The sequence below is a fragment of the Salmo salar genome, chromosome 07 (genome assembly GCF_965601325.2).
Source record: "Salmo salar chromosome 07, fSalSal1, whole genome shotgun sequence".
NCBI classification, from domain to species: domain Eukaryota; kingdom Metazoa; phylum Chordata; class Actinopteri; order Salmoniformes; family Salmonidae; genus Salmo; species Salmo salar.
The window spans coordinates 4,199,734-4,220,000 of record NC_138297.1 but is presented as its reverse complement, the minus strand read 5'-3'; the positions used below and the strand labels follow the sequence as shown (position 1 = coordinate 4,220,000).

The following is a 20,267-nucleotide window of genomic DNA, read 5'->3' as shown; positions in this document are numbered from 1 at the left end:
GAGGTCACCTTGTGGAGATGGGCCAGACAGCTCCAGTGGATCAGAGCCAAGTATTTACAGAGTTCGGCCACCTTTTAGAATGTTGAATATCGTTCTAATTCTAGACAGTTACAAAGCATTATTTAAATATTCCCAGTGTCATGTTAATGGGGTTCTAAAATGGCTGATATAGAATGTTGTAGTGTCATGTTAATGGGGTTCTAACATGGCTGATATAGAATGTTGTAGTGTCATGTTAATGGGGTTCTAACATGGCTGTTATAGAATGTTGTAGTGTTAATGGGGTTCTAACATGGCTGTTATAGAATGTTGTAGTGTCATGTTAATGGGGTTCTAAAATGGCTGATATAGAATGTTGTAGTGTCATGTTAATGGGGTTCTAACATGGCTGATATAGAATGTTGTAGTGTCATGTTAATGGGGTTCTAACATGGCTGTTATAGAATGTTGTAGTGTTAATGGGGTTCTAACATGGCTGTTATAGAATGTTGTAGTGTCATGTTAATGGGGTTCTAACATGGCTGATATAGAATGTTGTAGTGTCATGTTAATGGGGTTCTAACATGGCTGATATAGAATGTTGTAGTGTCATGTTAATGGGGTTCTAACATGGCTGTTATAAAATGTTGTTGTGTCATGTTAATGGGGTTCTAACATGGCTGTTATAGAATGTTGTAGTGTAATGTTAATGGGGTTCTAACATGGCTGATATAGAATGTTGTAGTGTCATGTTAATGGGGTTCTAACATGGCTGTTATAGAATGTTGTAGTGTTAATGGGGTTCTAACATGGCTGTTATAGAATGTTGTAGTGTCATGTTAATGGGGTTCTAACATGGCTGATATAGAAGTTTGTAGTGTCATGTTAATGGGGTTCTAACATGGCTGATATATAATGTTGTAGTGTCATGTTAATGGGGTTCTAACATGGCTGTTATAAAATGTTGTTGTGTCATGTTAATGGGGTTCTAACATGGCTGTTATAGAATGTTGTAGTGTAATGTTAATGGGGTTCTAACATGGCTGATATAGAATGTTGTAGTGTCATGTTAATGGGGTTCTAACATGGCTGTTATAGAATGTTGTAGTGTCATGTTAATGGGGTTCTAACATGGCTGTTATAGAATGTTGTAGTGTCATGTTAATGGGGTTCTAACATGGCTGTTATAGAATGTTGTTGTGTCATGTTAATGGGGTTCTAACATGGCTGATATAGAATGTTGTAGTGTCATATTAATGGGTTCTAACATGGCTGTTATAGAATGTTGTAGTGTTAATGGGGTTCTAACATGGCTGTTATAGAATGTTGTAGTGTCATGTTAATGGGGTTCTAACATTGCTGATATAGAATGTTGTAGTGTCATGTTAATGGGGTTCTAACATGGCTGATATAGAATGTTGTAGTGTCATGTTAATGGGGTTCTAACATGGCTGTTATAGAATGTTGTAGTGTCATTTTAATGGGGTTCTAACATGGCTGATATAGAATGTTGTAGTGTCATGTTAACGGGGTTCTAACATGGCTGATATAGAATGTTGTAGTGTCATGTTAACGGGGTTCTAACATGGCTGATATAGAATGTTGTAGTGTCACATTAATGGGGTTCTAACATGGCTGTTATAGAATGTTGTAGTGTCATGTTAATGGGGTTCTAACATGGCTGTTATAGAATGTTGTAGTGTCATGTTAATGGGGTTCTAACATGGCTGATATAGAATGTTGTAGTGTCATATTAATGGGGTTCTAACATGGCTGTTATAGAATGTTGTAGTGTCATGTTAATGGGGTTCTAACATGGCTGTTATAGAATGCTGTAGTGTCATGTTAATGGGGTTCTAACATGGCTGTTATACAATGTTGTAGTGTCATGTTAATGGGGTTCTAACATGGCTGTTATAGAATGTTGTAGTGTCATGTTAATGGGGTTCTAACATGGCTGTTATAGAATGTTGTAGTGTCATGTTAATGGGGTTCTAACATGGCTGATATAGAATGTTGTAGTGTCATGTTAATGGGGTTCTAACATGGCTGTTATAGAATGTTGTAGTGTAATGTTAATGGGGTTCTAACATGGCTGTTATATAATGTTATAGTGTCATGTGAATGGGGTTCTAACATGGCTGTTATAGAATGTTGTAGTGTCATGTTAATGGGGTTCTAACATGGCTGTTATAGAATGTTGTAGTGTCATGTTAATGGGGTTCTAACATGGCAGATATAGAATGTTGTAGTGTCATGTTAATGGGGTTCTAACATGGCTGTTATAGAATGTTGTAGTGTCATGTTAATGGGGTTCTAACATGGCTGTTATAGAATGTTGTTGTGTCATGTTAATGGGGTTCTCACATGGCTGATATAGAATGTTGTAGTGTCATATTAATGGGTTCTAACATGGCTGTTATAGAATGTTGTAGTGTTAATGGGGTTCTAACATGGCTGTTATAGAATGTTGTAGTGTCATGTTAATGGGGTTCTAACATGGCTGATATAGAATGTTGTAGTGTCATGTTAATGGGGTTCTAACATGGTTGATATATAATGTTATAGTGTCATGTGAATGGGGTTCTAACATGGCTGTTATAGAATGTTGTAGTGTAATGTTAATGGGGTTCTAACATGGCTGTTATATAATGTTATAGTGTCATGTGAATGGGGTTCTAACATGGCTGTTATAGAATGTTGTAGTGTAATGTTAATGGGGTTCTAACATGGCTGTTATAGAATGTTGTAGTGTCATGTTAATGGGGTTCTAACATGGCTGATATAGAATGTTGTAGTGTCATGTTAATGGGGTTCTAACATGGCTGTTATAGAATGTTGTAGTATCATATTAGTTAATGGGGTTCTAACATGGCTGTTATAGAATGTTGTAGTGTCATGTTAATGGGGTTCTAACATGGCTGTTATAGAATGTTGTAGTATAATATTAGCTAATGGTGTTCTAACATGGCTGTTATAGAATGTTGTAGTGTTAATGGGGTTCTAACATGGCTGTTATAGAATGTTGTAGTGTTAATGGGGTTCTAACATGGCTGTTATAGAATGTTGTAGTGTTAATGGGGTTCTAACATGGCTGTTATAGAATGTTGTAGTGTTAATGGGGTTCTAACATGGCTGTTATAGAATGTTGTAGTGTTAATGGGGTTCTAACATGGCTGTTATAGAATGTTGTAGTGTTAATGGGGTTCTAACATGGCTGTTATAGAATGTTGTAGTGTTAATGGGGTTCTAACATGGCTGTTATATAATGTGTCATGTAAATGGGTCATAATTCAGACACCTCAAAGGCCTAACTCTCTATATACACAGCTCTGCAATGGATGATTATATGTAATTAGTTTGTTTGAGTAGGTTTGAATCCTAAACAACTTGCCTACATATTGTTTGAAGTACAGCAGAGCAACATAGCTGCTATAGTAGGTCAACACTCGTGTACTTGGGAAACCTTAGTAGAGCATGGGTGAAATTAGGCTGTTTGGTACTCCTGTGAATTTATTTTTTGGTTTCAAGACCTGCCAAGTTCTTACTTAAAAAAGTTGTTTGTGTTTAATTGGCCTTGGACCAAGGGTGCTCTCTATATAACCAGATGTCCTGAAAGAGACTTGGAGCAAGATGACTACAAAAAATGTCCACTCCAGATGACATCAGCAATGTCTGTCAATCATTATGAACAACGATTGAGAAATCCGACTAGAGGGACAATCCAGGAGGAATAACATTGTTGTGGGTAGCATATCAGAGTCTCCACATTAAAACTGGTTGGAGTCTGATGAGAATGTCAGAAAAAATTATCCCAGAAAAGCTACAGGTGGATCACAGGAAGATTGAAGTGGAGCCGCCACCCACCCAAAGGTCTAGAAAACATGTAACCGAACCAGTTGACAGACACAGTCAGGCTCTTGAGGTTTAAGGACAAAATATCTCTCTTCTGTTACAGTTACATTTTAGTCATTTAGCAGACACTCTTATCCAGAGCAACTTACAGTAGTGAATGCATACATTTCATTAAAAAAAAAAATTCTCCGTACTGGTCCCCCGTGGGAATCGAACCCAGAACCCTGGCATTGCAAACACCATGCTCTACCAACTGAGCCACACGAGACTAATCTGGAGAGAGCCAATAACTTGAGAGGAACCAACCTTTTCCTCAACCAGGACTTCTCTGAAGCTGTGCGCCAGAGACAGGAAGAAGCTATCCCAGCTAGGAAAGCTGCCAGGGGGCATGGTAACATTGCTTACATCTGCTACGACAGGTTCATCGTCCACCCTCCTTCCCAAAAGCCTGGGAGGAAGGAGAGATCCAAGCTTCAGGGTCAATAGCTTCAGCCCCCACATAACACAACTAAGTGTGGTGCCAGGACAACAATCTCTCCCTCAACGTCAGCAAGTCAAAGGAGCAGATCGTGGACTACGGGAAATGGAGTGCCCGAACACGCCCTCATCCACAACAACAGGTCTGAAGTGGAGCAGATTGACAGCTACAAGTTCTAAGATTTGACCCTCAGATTCTCAAAAGGTTCTACTGCTACACCACTGAAAACATCTTCACTGGCTACATCACTGCTTTGGTATGGCAACTGCTCGGCATCTGATCGCAAGGCGCTACAGAGGGTAGTGCGTACGGCCCAGTACACCAATACTGGGGATGAGCTCCATGGCATCCAAGACCTCTAACACTTGGCGATGTCACAGGAAGACCCTAAAAACTGTCAAAAAAGACTCCAGCCACCCAAGTCATAGACTGTCCTCTCTGCGCAGCCAGCGATATCGATGCACCAAGTCTGGAACCAACAGGATCCTTAAAAAGCTTCTACCCCCATGACATAAAAGACTGCTGAATAGTTAGTTATCTGCATTCACCCTTTTTGCACAATTTTTTTTTTTTGACTCATCACATACGCTGCTGTTACTGTTTATTATCTATCCTGTTGCCTAGTCACTTTAACCCTACCTATATGTACACACAGCGCCTTTGGAAAGTATTCAGACCCCTTGGCTTTTTCCACATTTTGTTACGTTACAGCCTTATTCTAAAATGTACAAAATCGTTGTTTTCCCACATCAATCTACACACAATACCCCATAATGACAAAGCAAAAACAGGTTTTTAGACATTTTTGCTCATATATATATATATATTTTTTACCTTTAACATTTTTTTTTTTTAAACAACTCATGGAACAGCAGGGATTTTGACACACACACACCACAGAGACACACTCTAACACACATTACCTTCCTTGTATATTAGTGTACCAGTGTTTTGTTAATTGTCATGTTCTGTGTTTTTTTTGTGGAACCCCAGGAAGAGTAGCTGCCGCTTCTCCAAAAGCTAATGGGGATCCAAATAAACAAATAACTCAATGTTCCCTCTATATAACTCTATGTGTTACCTGTAGGAGGTGTGCCCTCTATATAACTCTATGTGTTACCTGTAGGAGGTGTGCCCTCTATATAACTCTATGTGTTACCTGTAGGAGGTGTGCCCTCTATATAACTCTATGTGTTACCTGTAGGAGGTGTGCCCTCTATATAACTCTATGTGTTACCTGCAGGAGGAGTACCCTTTATATAACTCTATGGGTACATGCAGGAGAAGTACCCTTTATATAACTCTATGGGTTACCTGCAGGAGGAGTACCCTCTATATAACTCTATGGGTACATGCAGGAGAAGTACCCTCTATATAACTCTATGGGTTACATGCAAGACGTGTTCCCTTTATATAACTCTATGGGTTACCTGCAGGAGGAGTACCCTCTATATAACTCTATGGGTACATGCAGTCGAAGTACCCTCTATATAACTCTATGGGTTACATGCAAGAAGTGTTCCCTTTATATAACTCTATGGGTTACATGCAGGAGGAGTACCCTCTATATAACTCCATGGGTTACCTGCAGGAGGAGTACCCTTTATATAACTCTATGGGTTACCTGCAGGAGGAGTACCCTCTATATAACTCTATGGGTACATGCAGGAGAAGTACCCTCTATATAACTCTATGGGTTACATGCAGGAAGTGTTCCCTCTATATAACTCTATGGGTTACATGCAGGAGGAGTACCCTCTATATAACTCTATCTATATAACTCTATGGGTTACATGCAGGAGGAGTACCCTCTATATAACTCTATGGGTACATGCAGGAGAAGTACCCTCTATATAACTCTATGGGTACATGCAGGAGAAGTACCCTCTATATAACTCTATGGGTTACATGCAGGAAGTGTGCCCTCTATATAACTCTATGGGTTACCTGCAGAAGGTGGAAGGCCCATTCGTGGATACTCTGGATCCTGTTGCTACGGAGATCAAGGGTTCGTAACCACGTGTACTCTCTCAGATCGTCCTCAGCGACCGTGGTGATGTCGTTGAAGGAGAGGTCGAGGGTTACGACCTCGGTGACGGTTACCGTGGGAACGTGTCGGTAGTTCCGCGAGGAGCAGTTGCAGAAGAGACGCTCGTCACATCGATCACACGTTGACCTCTTCTCAACCTCCGGGGTTGAACTTTGACCCTGAGAGAAGAAGAGGAGGACCAGCATGGCCAGAGACTCCATTCTGAAAAAAGAAAGGAAAAAGAGAGGAAGAGAGAGGAAGAGAGAGAGAGACAAAAAGAGAGAGACTGAAGGGGAGAGAGAGAGAGAGAGAAAGAGAAAAATGAAGAAAAGGAGATTGTTTAAGGTAGAAGATGTCTACTTTCATTCTGACATACCAACTATGTGGATGAGGATCTATACTCATAATCAAACCCATCTTGAACCTGATCGTCTTAGACATTCTTAAAGTGTTAACAGCTGATGTCATTCAGAGTGTGTCCCAAATGACACCATATTCCATAGACAGACTTTTGACCAGGGACCATAGGAAAATTCAGACCTGAGTTACATGTGCACATATGTGACTTGTTTCAGGAAACTAGGCATATGTCGCGTGTCACGTCTTCACAGGAGAGACATTTCAACATAAACTTTGTTTTTTTTAAATGAAAATGTTTTTTTTTGTTTTTTTTGGGGCACATGTGAACTTTCATGTGCCTTAATAAACAAACGTGTGCGCCATCTGTAAATACGAATACAATTGTTAAATTACGAGCCGAGTTGGTTTAGCCACAGAAGAAAGGGAGCAACCTTCCCGCTAGCCATGATTGGCTGAGATAATGAGTGGGCTGGACATGCCAAGAGATGAGTTCGGATTGGTCTGCCATGTAACACGCTTCTGTCTATTTGAGCTGGTCAGTATGTGTAGATAATCCTGTCGAACAGCTTTTGAAAGATATCACGTAGAGTAGAACTGCATCAGTGTTGCTCTCCACTTTCTGGAGGACTGAGTTCTGAAATCAGTGGAATTAGAGTATACATTTACATTTCTTACATTTTAGTCATTTAGCAGATGCTCTTATCCAGAGTGACTTACAGTAGTGAATGCATACATTTCATACAATCCATTTTTATTTTATTATTATTATTTATTTTGTACTGGCCCCCCGTGGGAATCGAACCCACAACCCTGGCATTGCACACACCATACTCTACCAACTGAGCCACAGGGAAGGCAGTATGATAGCTAAATGGATGGAGAAAACACCTGTTTCTGGATTACATCTTCAAACTAAGGGCAACCATGGCATCCGTGACCGACAGAGGGAGAAGCGTCCATCCATGATGTATACGGGTAAGATAGTCTAGCTAGATACATTTTCAGATATTACACGTTTCTAATTTTGACAGAAAGTTAAAGCATAGCGTTAGCTAGCTAGCTAACGTTAGCTGGCTGGCTCGTTAGCTAACGTTACGTGTATGATCTGTGTAGTAATATTATTCGTATCTCAGAGCTATTTGCATTGCTAGTTATAGCCTAATGTTAGCTAGCTATCAGGGTAGTAACGTTATGAGTTGGGATTATGGTTCATTGTTCAGCTAGCTCTGAGTCTCTAGCTGGCTAGATGTCTAAACAAAACACTCTATTATTCAAGTAATCATTTCAATACAATGTTCATGTTGTTACTGCAACAAATGTCGATAGACGTAGCTGGTAAATTCACTCTGCTATCTACTCCGAGAGCGCAAAATAACTGACAAATTTGCGAACATTTCAACACCCGTTGAAAATGACCGGTGTCAGTAAACGTTGGCCCCCCCAAAAAAAGCGTAACTAAATTGTTTCCAGCAGCACAGTTACAGTCACCAACACTCTGGATAACATGACAACAGCCTAACCAGCTCTGCTAGGGAGAGTAAAATGGTCAGTGAGGTGTTCTCTCATTATATGTCTGGAAGTAGTTAGCAAGCTAGCAAACGATAGCCAGTTAGCTTGTGTGCTTGACTACTGTTGTTAGGTCAGAACGCTCGGATCAACCCTACTCCTCATCCAGATTAAATTTACAAACACTCCGTTAGTATAAACCAGCTTTTAGTCTTGGAACTCTTTGGTTGTTTAGTACATAGCTAACGTTAGCTTGCTGGCTCTGCTAGCTAACGTTACGTGTATGATCTGTGTAGTAATACTATTCGTATCTCAGAGCACTGACGCGGTGTACCCTATTCAAACATAACAGTATATATTTTATAGAAAATAAATGTATGTTTCTGGACGATACGTCATGCTGTCTTATTGACAACATGACCGAGAGGCGCAGATTACTCTTCAATTTGAGAAAGGCAGTCCTCCCTCACCACTTTTTCCAATTCACGTCACGGTCCATAGACCGGTGCCCCGCGGCTCAGCATAAATCAAATCCGCCCATTGAATGGGCCTCCAGTGTGCAATGACTAGTGATGGTGAACATAACCAGAGATACTGGAATATAATGACCTCTCTCTCTGGTATAATTTAGCTAACGACATTAGCTACCTACATAACCAGCAATAAAGTTATCTATCTTTTTATAAAGCGAGGCAGGCTAGCTAACGTTATAGCTAACTTTAGCATAGCTAGCTAGCTAGTTAGTTAACTAGGTAGCTACCTCATCACAACTTAGTTAGGTCGTAGCTCACACCAATGTATTCTGTATTGTCTACACACTGCTCGTTATGTAACGTTATCATTTCATGACACTAAATAATGGCTGCAGTTATGATAGCTAAATCATATCTGAGTCTGACTAATTGTTACGTGGAATTGACGCTGGAGAGACGGAGCAGGTACGGTGGGAGTCAAACATTTAATAAATAACGGACATGGAACGAGACATGAACCATCGTCAGCAAACGAATAATACAAACAAACAAAAACAACTAATGCAGAAGCGAGGAAACAGAGCTTGGGGAGGTAATAAACAGGTGATGAGTGAGTCCAGGTGAGTCCGATATCGCGTGACGAGGGAAGGCAGGTGTGTGATGGATGATAGGAGTACGTGATGCAGGGTAACCGGGGGAGGAAGAGCGGGGGCAGACGTGACAGTACCCCCCCCCCCCTCCCCTCCACCACCTGGGCGAGGGAAGGCAGGTGTGCGTAAATGATGATAGGAGTGCGTGATGCAGGGCAGCCTGGAGCCCTCAAGCGCCTGGGGGGAAGCCGGAGCAGACGTGACACTAATACAGTGAACTAGGATCAACAAACGGTATCACCAGCTTACATCTGTAACATGGACTCTGGGAGTCAGGAAGCAAGTGCACGTGGTGAGGTTAATAATAATAAACGGGCCATAACAAGAACTACGAGTAGCATACAGACATGGAACACATAGTCAATACAGCCTGGGGAATGGAACACACAGTCAATACTGCCTGGGGGATGGAACACATGGTCAATACAGCCTGGGGAATGGAACACATAGTCAATACAGCCTGGGGAATGGAACACATAGTCAATACAGCCTGGGGGATGGAACACATGGTCAATACAGCCTGGGGAATGGAACACATAGTCAATACAGCCTGGGGAATGGAACACATAGTCAATACAGCCTGGGGAATGGAACACATAGTCAATACAGCCTGGGGATTTGGAACACATAGTCAATACAGCCTGGGGAATGGAACACACAGTCAATACTGCCTGGGGAATGGAACACACAGTCAATACAGCCTGGGGATTTGGAACACATAGTCAATACAGCCTGGGGAATGGAACACACAGTCAATACAGCCTGGGGAATGGAACACTTAGTCAATACTGCCTGGGGAATGGAACACATAGTCAATACAGCCTGGGGAATGGAACACATAGTCAATACAGCCTGGGGAATGGAACACATAGTCAATACAGCCTGGGGAATGGAACACACAGTCAATACAGCCTGGGAAATGGAACACATAGTCAATACTGCCTGGGGAATGGAACACATAGTCAATACAGCCTGGGGAATGGAACACATAGTCAATACAGCCTGGGGAATGGAACACATAGTCAATACAGCCTGGGAAATGGAACACATAGTCAATACAGCCTGGGGAATGGAACACATAGTCAATACAGCCTGGGGAATGGAACACATAGTCAATACAGCCTGGGGAATGGAACACATAGTCAATACAGCCTGGGGGATGGAACACATAGTCAATACAGCCTGGGGATTTGGAACACACAGTCAATACAGCCTGGGGAATGGAAAGGGAGTGACAGATATAGGGGAGGTAATCAGTGGAGTGATGGGAGTCCAGGTGTGCCTCATTTTTTTTTTATTTGAACCTTTATTTAACGAGGCAAGTCAGTTAAGAACAAATTCTTATTTACAATGACGGCCTAGGAACACTCTGACAGACAGGCTAGATACTGATGTCTCTGAATGGACAGAGACCTGACACTCTGACAGACAGGCTAGATACTGATGTCTCTGAATGGAGAGAGACCAGACACTCTGACAGACAGGCTAGATACTGATGTCTCTGAATGGACAGAGACCAGACACTCTGACAGACAGGCTAGATACTGATGTCTCTGAATGGACAGAGACCTGACACTCTGACAGACAGGCTAGATACTGATGTCTCTGAATGGAGAGAGACCAGACACTCAGACAGGCTAGATACTGATGTCTCTGAATGGACAGAGACCAGACACTCTGACAGACAGGCTAGATACTGATGTCTCTGAATGGACAGAGACCAGACACTCTGACAGACAGGCTAGATACTGATGTCTCTGAATGGACAGAGACCAGACACTCTGACAGACAGGCTAGATACTGATGTCTCTGAATGGACAGAGACCAGACACTCTGACAGACAGGCTAGATACTGATGTCTCTGAATGGAGAGAGACCAGACACTCTGACAGGCTAGATACTGATGTCTCTGAATGGAGAGAGACCAGACACTCTGACAGACAGGCTAGATACTGATGTCTCTGAATGGACAGAGACCAGACACTCTGACAGACAGGCTAGATACTGATGTCTCTGAATGGACAGAGACCAGACACTCTGACAGACAGGCTAGATACTGATGTCTCTGAATGGAGAGAGACCAGACACTCAGACAGACAGGCTAGATACTGATGTCTCTGAATGGACAGAGACCAGACACTCTGACAGACAGGCTAGATACTGATGTCTCTGAATGGACAGAGACCAGACACTCTGACAGACAGGCTAGATACTGATGTCTCTGAATGGACAGAGACCAGACACTCTGACAGGCTAGATACTGATGTCTCTGAATGGACAGAGACCAGACACTCTGACAGACAGGCTAGATACTGATGTCTCTGAATGGACAGAGACCAGACACTCTGACAGACAGGCTAGATACTGATGTCTCTGAATGGACAGAGACCAGACACTCTGACAGGCTAGATACTGATGTCTCTGAATGGACAGAGACCAGACACTCTGACAGACAGGCTAGATACTGATGTCTCTGAATGGACAGAGACCAGACACTCTGACAGACAGGCTAGATACTGATGTCTCTGAATGGACAGAGACCAGACACTCTGACAGACAGGCTAGATACTGATGTCTCTGAATGGACAGAGACCAGACACTCTGACAGACAGGCTAGATACTGATGTCTCTGAATGGAGAGAGACCAGACACTCTGACAGACAGGCTAGTGCCCCTGTGACAACAACTTTGGACCCCCTTGTGGCCCCCCCTAAATGTGAAGTATGAAATAATTTTTACATAACACATTTTTTGCTATCGTTCTTTTTTTTTTTTACATCCGTTATTAGACAGTGGCAACGCGGAACACTAATTTAACACAGACATTTTCTAGAGGGACAACTTTAGGATGAAACACAGCAGTATCGTACCACATGCAAAACGATATGACAACAATAACGTCTAATGTAACTGGCCCCCCCTCTAACAGTACAACTGGCCCCTCTAACAGTACAGCTGGCCCCTCCCTCTAACAGTACAACTGGCCCCTCTAACAGTACATCTGGCCCCTCTAACAGTACAACTGGCCCCTCCCTCTAACAGTACAACTGGCCCCTCTAACAGTACAACTGGCCCCCTCTAACAGTACAACTGGCCCCAGCTTGGCCCCTCTAACAGTACAACTGGCCCCCTCTAACAGTACAACTGGCCCCAGCTTGGCCCCTCTAACAGTACAACTGGCCCCCTCTAACAGTACAACTGGCCCCAGCTTGGCCCCTCTAACAGTACAACTGGCCCCCTCTAACAGTACAACTGGCCCCTCTAACAGTACAACTGGCCCCTCTAACAGTACAACTGGCCCCTCTAACAGTACAACTGGCCCCTCTAACAGTACAACTGGCCCCTCTAACAGTACAACTGGCCCCTCCCTCTAACAGTACAACTGGCCCCTCTAACAGTACAACTGGCCCCCCCTCTAACAGTACAACTGGCCCCTCTAACAGTACAACTGGCCCCTCCCTCTAACAGTACAACTGGCCCCTCTAACAGTACATCTGGCCCCTCTAACAGTACAACTGGCCCCTCCCTCTAACAGTACAACTGGCCCCTCTAACAGTACATCTGGCCCCCCCTCTAACAGTACAACTGGCCCCCCCTCTAACAGTACAACTGGCCCCTCCCTCTAACAGTACAACTGGCCCCTCTAACAGTACAACTGGCCCCCTCTAACAGTACAACTGGCCCCTCTAACAGTACAACTGGCCCCAGCTTGGCCCCCCCTCTAACAGTACAACTGGCCCCCCCTCTAACAGTACAACTGGCCCCAGCTTGGCCCCCCCTTCCCAGTTGAAATGGTCTCGAACAGCCACCGCCACTGCCTCCAGCATCTCACCGTACATCTGCCTGTAGTTATTGATCTCATCCTGCTGGAGGTTTTTGTTTTGTTGTGAACGAGTGGAGAGGAAACAGCTGCAGGCATTGTTCTGACAGATGGGTGTGTCTTGGTGATGGCAAGGACACACCCATGAAAACACCCTCATCAAGCCACACCCCCAAGCCAACTCCCGTTTTGGCTTCTGTCATGGCCGCCAGCATTTCTCGAGGAGCGAGACAACAACAACAAAAACGCTGTTCCCCTTTAAGAGCTGCAGAGCTGCGATGCTCCAGTTTGAAGGATAGATGTTGCGTCCCTCTTTAAGTTTGTCAGTACAAAGCCTTTTATTTTCTGTCTCCCTGTTTGGGTTGCTCAACATTTTATTCTCACTTCCTAATCTAAATTGGGTTTTCTTTTAGTTTGTTATCAGGAGAATTTAGTGGCTGTTCGTGGGGGGGGGGGGGGGGATGTTTTAAGAACCTAATCGAGGGTACCCAGCCAGTACCCGGTCAGTAGGCACCCCACTTCCTGAACCCATTTTAAAACTCAACTTGTTTCGTTCTGATTATCAGTTCCCTTTTCTGTTGAGCGACGATTGGTTGGTTGGTTGGTTGCTTACGTAACAACACACATAGTTAAAACAGATAATATAGTTTTGAACAAAACAGATTTGTGTACGTCCGAGGAAGGCAGTGTGGTTTAGATGTGTAAACAGCTTTTCAACAGAAAACATTTGTTCAGTAACACTTTATTTGGATAGGGTTAGGGTTAGGGTTAGGGGGGTAGGGGTAGGGTTAGGGTTAAGGTTAGGGTTAGGGTTAGGTTAAGGGTTAAGTTAAGGGTTAGGATAATGGTTAGGGTTAGGGTTAGGGTTAGGTTAAGGGTTAGGGTTAAGGTTAGGGTTAGGTTAAGGGTTAGGGTTAAGGTTAGGGTTAGGGGTAGGGTTTATTTGGATAGTCCGCCTGTAGATGCTGTACAGACTATCAGTGATATTTCATCTATCTACTACCCCTAACTCTAACTCTAGCCCTAAACCTTAACCCTAACCTTAACCCTAACCCTTATCCTAACCCTTAACTTAACCCTTAACCTTAACCCTAACCCTTATCCTAACCCTTATCCTAACCCTTAACTTAACCCTTAACCTAACCCTAACCTTAACCCTAACCTTTATCCTAACCCTTAACTTAACCCCTAACCTTATCCCTAACCTTAACCCTAACCCTTAACCTAACCCTAACCTTAACCCTAACCTTTATCCTAACCCTTAACTTAACCCTTAACCTAACCTTAACCTTAACCCTAACCCTTATCCTAACCCTTAACTTAACCCTAACCTTAACCCTAACCTTAACCCTAACCTTAACTCTAACCCTTAACTTAACCCTAACCTTAACCCTAACCTTAACCCTAACCCTTATCCTAACCCTAACCTTAACCCTAACCCTTAACCTAACCCTTAACCCTAACCTTAACCCTAACCTTAACCCTAACCTTAACCCTAACCTTAACCTTAAGCAAGCAGTTGCTTATCAACAGAGTGTGTTGATAGTATGACCATCTGTAGATGGACTATCCAAATCAAATGTGACCCGTTACAGGAAGCTAGATGTATGTCGCACGTAACTACTTCACAGGAGAGGCATTTGAACGTACATTTTTAAAAAATGGTATAAAAATTTGTTTTTGGGCTGAAATGCCTTCTGGAATGTGCATGTGCCTTAATAACAAACTTGTATCCCATCTGTAAATACAAAATACAATTGTTAAATTGTTCTACTTGCACATTCATCTTCTGCACATTCTACCATTCCAGTGTTTAATTGCTATATTGTAATTACTTCGCCACCATGGCCTATTTATTGCCTAACCTCTCTTACCCTACCTCATTTGCATATGCTGTATATAGATTTTCTTCTACTGTATTATTGACTGTATGTTTGTTTTATTCCATGTGTAACTCTGTGTTGTTGTATGTTGTCGAACTGCTTTGCTTTATCTTGGCCAGGTCGCAGTTGTCAATGAGAACTTGTTCTCAACTGGCCTACCTGGTTACATAAAGGACTTGTTCTCAACTTGCCTAACCTGGTTAAATAAAGGACTTGTTCTCAACTGGCCTACCTGGTTACATAAAGGACTTGTTCTCAACTTGCCTACCTGGTTAAATAAAGGACTTGTTCTCAACTAGCCTACCTGGTTAAATAAAGGACTTGTTCTCAACTTGCCTACCTGGTTAAATAAAGGACTTGTTCTCAACTTGCCTACCTGGTTAAATAAAGGTGAAATAAATAAAAAATAAATAAAATCTGGACCCACTTTTCTGCACACGATCAGTGTGAACCGAAGTGACACAACGGGTCAAACAAGCTTTAGCTACGAACATCAAAACGCAAAACAACACAGGACGTCTTACTTAGTTAAAAGGGGTTCCAGTCTGTCGTGAAGTGTTCATCCACGTTAACGGATAAAAAAGTCTAGCTACATTTTCAGATATTATACATTTCAAATGTTTTCATCGCAAGTTAAAGCGTACCGTTAGCTAGCTAGCAAAACTTTAGCTTGCTGGCTCTGCTAGCTAACGTTACATGTATGATCTGTGTAGTAATATTATTTATTTTTATCTCAGACAGCCATTTGCATTGTTAGTTATAGCCTAATCTTAGCTACCTAGCTAACATTGAACGTAGTCGGTTAGCTTTAGCTTCCTGCAGATTCATACTACAGCATTTCGTGCATGCTGTTGGCTAGCTATGAAAAATGAGTTTTTACTGTACGGATTGGAATTATGGTTCATTGTTTAGCTAGCTAGCTACATGTCTAAAGAAAAGACTCCACTTTGACAGATGATTATATGACCCGTCAAGTTAGCCAGGTGTATCTGGTGGTGATTACAGCCATGTATTGTATTTCATGAACATGTGTACATGTCTAGATGAAAGTGACCCATCCACTTAGATAGATGTAGCTGGGGGGTGATTACAGCCATCTATTGTACTTCATGAACATGTGTACATGTCTAGATGAAAGTGACCCGTCCACTTAGATAGATGTAGCTGGGGGGTGATTACAGCCATCTATTGTACTTCATGAACATGTGTACATGTCTAGATGAAAGTGACCCGTCCACTTAGATAGATGTAGCTGGGGGGTGATTACAGCCATCTATTGTACTTCATGAACATGTGTACATGTCTAGATGAAAGTGACCCGTCCACTTAGATAGATGTAGCTGGGGGGTGATTACAGCCATCTATTGTACTTCATGAACATGTGTACATGTCTAGATGAAAGTGACCCGTCCACTTAGATAGATGTAGCTGGTGGGATGGTTATAGAATTTATTTCACATGACCCATCAATTTAGACAAGTGTATCCGGGTAAGCATCATCTATTAAATATAAAATATTTATAAAATATTTTATATCCGGGCCACTTTCTATATTTTATATTGCTACGACGCAAATATGCATGTAACCATTTCACTGTAACGCTTACACCTTCTGTATCCTGTGCATGTGACAAATCAACTTAGATTTTATTTGATATATAGTTTGTGTTTACCAGAGACGGTAATGTGAAGAACAACATGACCTGAACCAAAGTCAGATTAGGATAAAGGTCAAAGGGCAAGACACAGTGTATTTTTACCTGGAGTTTTCCCTTATTGTAGCCTTCTACTTTCTCCACTTTTAGTCTTAATCTTTGTTACAAGTTTTATCAACTTTCAAATCAGAATTACTTTCCCATTGTTCCTCAACTGCAGTGTATGATATACAATTTTCTAGCTCTAAATCTCACAATTTTAAATTTTACTACATTAGACCGAATCGAGGTGGTCGGTCACGGTTTGTTCTTCTGAAGAAATGTTGTGGGTTAGATGTTTTCAAAACAAGACAGTAGGTGCGAAGCGAGACACAAGCAGACGGACGACTTTACCTTGACTCTCTGTGTTCTGTTAAAGGGGCTCTGCGATGAGACCTGTTGTAGCGAAACCAGGGGAGATTAACACATAGACATAGAGACAGACAGGATGCTTATGGGCAGGGGACTGTGTGTGTGTGTGTGTTTATGTAAAACCAGTTATGCAATAAGTATCACTTCCTACTGTTCCACCGGTGTGTGTGTGTGTGTGTGTGTGTGTGTGTGTGTGTGTGTGTGTGTGTGTGTGTGTGTGTGTGTGTGTGTGTGTGTGTGTGTGTGTGTGTGTGTGTGTGTGAAAGAAGAAGTCACTAGATTTTGGATGAAATCCCAGATCCTGAGATTAATCATGAGACTACATCTCTAACAAACCTGCTGTCACCACACACACACACACACACACACACACACACCGACACACACGTGTGTGTGTGTGTGCTCCTAATCGTGTATAACTCAATCATCCAATGACTTGCAGGTACTGCTGGGTAAAAAACATCAACTCTGGAAATACAGAACAGATACACACCGACAAACCTGACGAAGACCTGGTGGAAACCAACAGGTGGAATAAAATACCTTCTGGTGGAAACCAACAGGTGGAATAAAATACCTTCTGGTGGAAACCAACAGGTGGAATAAAATACCTTCTGGTGGAAACCAACAGGTGGAATAAAATACCTTCTGGTGGAAACCAACAGGTGGAATAAAATACCTTCTGGTGGAAACCAACAGGTGGAATAAAATACCTTCTGGTGGAAACCAACAGGTGGAATAAAATACCTTCTGGTGGAAACCAACAGGTTGAATAAAATACCTTCTGGTGGAAACCAACAGGTGGAATAAAATACCTTCTGGTGGAAACCAACAGGTGGAATAAAATACCTTCTGGTGGAAACCAACAGGTGGAATAAAATACCTTCTGGTGGAAACCAACAGGTGTAATAAAATACCTTCTGGTGGAAACCAACAGCTGGAATAAAATACCTTCTGGTGGAAACCAACAGGTGGAATAAAATACCTTCTGGTGGAAACCAACAGGTGTAATAAAATACCTTCTGGTGGAAACCAACAGGTGGAATAAAATACCTTCTGGTGGAAACCAACAGGTGGAATAAAATACCTTCTGGTGGAAACCAACAGGTGGAATAAAATACCTTCTGGTGGAAACCAACAGGTGGAATAAAATACCTTCTGGTGGAAACCAACAGGTGGAATAAAATACCTTCTGGTGGAAACCAACAGGTGGAATAAAATACCTTCTGGTGGAAACCAACAGGTGGAATAAAATACCTTCTGGTGGAAACCAACAGGTGGAATAAAATACCTTCTGGTGGAAACCAACAGGTGGAATAAAATACCTTCTGGTGGAAACCAACAGGTGGAATAAAATACCTTCTGGTGGAAACCAACAGCTGGAATAAAATACCTTCTGGTGGAAACCAACAGCTGGAATAAAATACCTTCTGGTGGAAACCAACAGCTGGAATAAAATACCTTCTGGTGGAAACCAACAGCTGGAATAAAATACCTTCTGGTGGAAACCAACAGCTGGAATAAAATACCTTCTGGTGGAAACCAACAGGTGGAATAAAATACCTTCTGGTGGAAACCAACAGGTGGAATAAAATACCTTCTGGTGGAAACCAACAGGTGGAATAAAATACCTTCTGGTGGAAACCAACAGGTGGAATAAAATACCTTCTGGTGGAAACCAACAGGTGGAATAAAATACCTTCTGGTGGAAACCAACAGGTGGAATAAAATACCTTCTGGTGGAAACCAACAGGTGGAATAAAATAGCTTCTGGTGGAAACCAACAGGTGGAATAAAATACCTTCTGGTGGAAACCAACAGGTGGAATAAAATACCTTCTGGTGGAAACCAACAGGTGGAATAAAATACCTTCTGGTGGAAACCAACAGGTGGAATAAAATACCTTCTGGTGGAAACCAACAGGTGGAATAAAATACCTTCTGGTGGAAACCAACAGGTGTAATAAAATACCTTCTGGTGGAAACCAACAGGTGGAATAAAATACCTTCTGGTGGAAACCAACAGGTGGAATAAAATACCTTCTGGTGGAAACCAACAGGTGGAATAAAATACCTTCTGGTGGAAACCAACAGGTGGAATAAAATACCTTCTGGTGGAAACCAACAGGTGGAATAAAATACCTTCTGGTGGAAATCAACAGGTGGAATAAAATACCTTCTGGTGGAAACCAACAGGTGGAATAAAATACCTTCTGGTGGAAACCAACAGGTGGAATAAAATACCTTCTGGTGGAAACCAACAGCTGGAATAAAATACCTTCTGGTGGAAACCAACAGGTGGAATAAAATACCTTCTGGTGGAAACCAACAGGTGGAATAAAATACCTTCTGGTGGAAACCAACAGGTGGAATAAAATACCTTCTGGTGGAAACCAACAGGTGGAATAAAATACCTTCTGGTGGAAACCAACAGGTGGAATAAAATACCTTCTGGTGGAAACCAACAGGTGGAATAAAATACCTTCTGGTGGAAACCAACAGGTGGAATAAAATACCTTCTGGTGGAAACCAACAGGTGTAATAAAATACCTTCTGGTGGAAACCAACAGGTGGAATAAAATACCTTCTGGTGGAAACCAACAGGTGGAATAAAATACCTTCTGGTGGAAACCAACAGGTGGAATAAAATACCTTCTGATGGAAACCAACAGGTGGAATAAAATACCTTCTGGTGGAAACCAACAGCTGGAATAAAATACCTTCTGGTGGAAACCAACAGGTGGAATAAAATACCTTCTGGTGGAAACCAACAGGTGGAATAAAATACCTTCTGGTGGAAACCAACAGGTGGAATAAAATACCTTCTGGTGGAAACCAACAGGTGGAATAAAATACCTTCTGGTGGAAACCAACAGGTGGAATAAAATACCTTCTGGTGGAAACCAACAGGTTGAATAAAATACCTTCTGGTGGAAACCAACAGGTGGAATAAAATACCTTCTGGTGGAAACCAACAGGTGGAATAAAATACCTTCTGGTGGAAACCAACAGGTGGAATAAAATACCTTCTGGTGGAAACCAACAGGTGTAATAAAATACCTTCTGGTGGAAACCAACAGCTGGAATAAAATACCTTCTGGTGGAAACCAACAGGTGGAATAAAATACCTTCTGGTGGAAACCAACAGGTGTAATAAAATACCTTCTGG

General features: G+C 42.2%; 1 protein-coding gene across 2 annotated transcripts in view; it reads right to left on the bottom strand.

The window, feature by feature from the left end:
• tlr2 (toll-like receptor 2) overlaps nucleotides 1-17,195 on the bottom strand; it is a 38,484-nt gene extending 21,289 nt beyond the window's left edge. Inside the window, exons 1-2 of one of the 2 annotated variants that reach the window (XM_082977315.1) lie at nucleotides 17,082-17,195; nucleotides 6,260-6,627 (exon numbers count right to left, since the gene is read on the bottom strand). In XM_082977315.1, coding sequence (XP_082833441.1) covers nucleotides 6,260-6,562 — 303 coding nt within the window. In that variant the 5' untranslated portion in view covers nucleotides 6,563-6,627; nucleotides 17,082-17,195. The remainder of the gene's footprint in view (nucleotides 1-6,259; nucleotides 6,628-17,081) is intronic. The other variant, XM_082977316.1, reaches the window with a different exon arrangement.
• Between the last annotated feature and the right edge of the window lie 3,072 nt (nucleotides 17,196-20,267).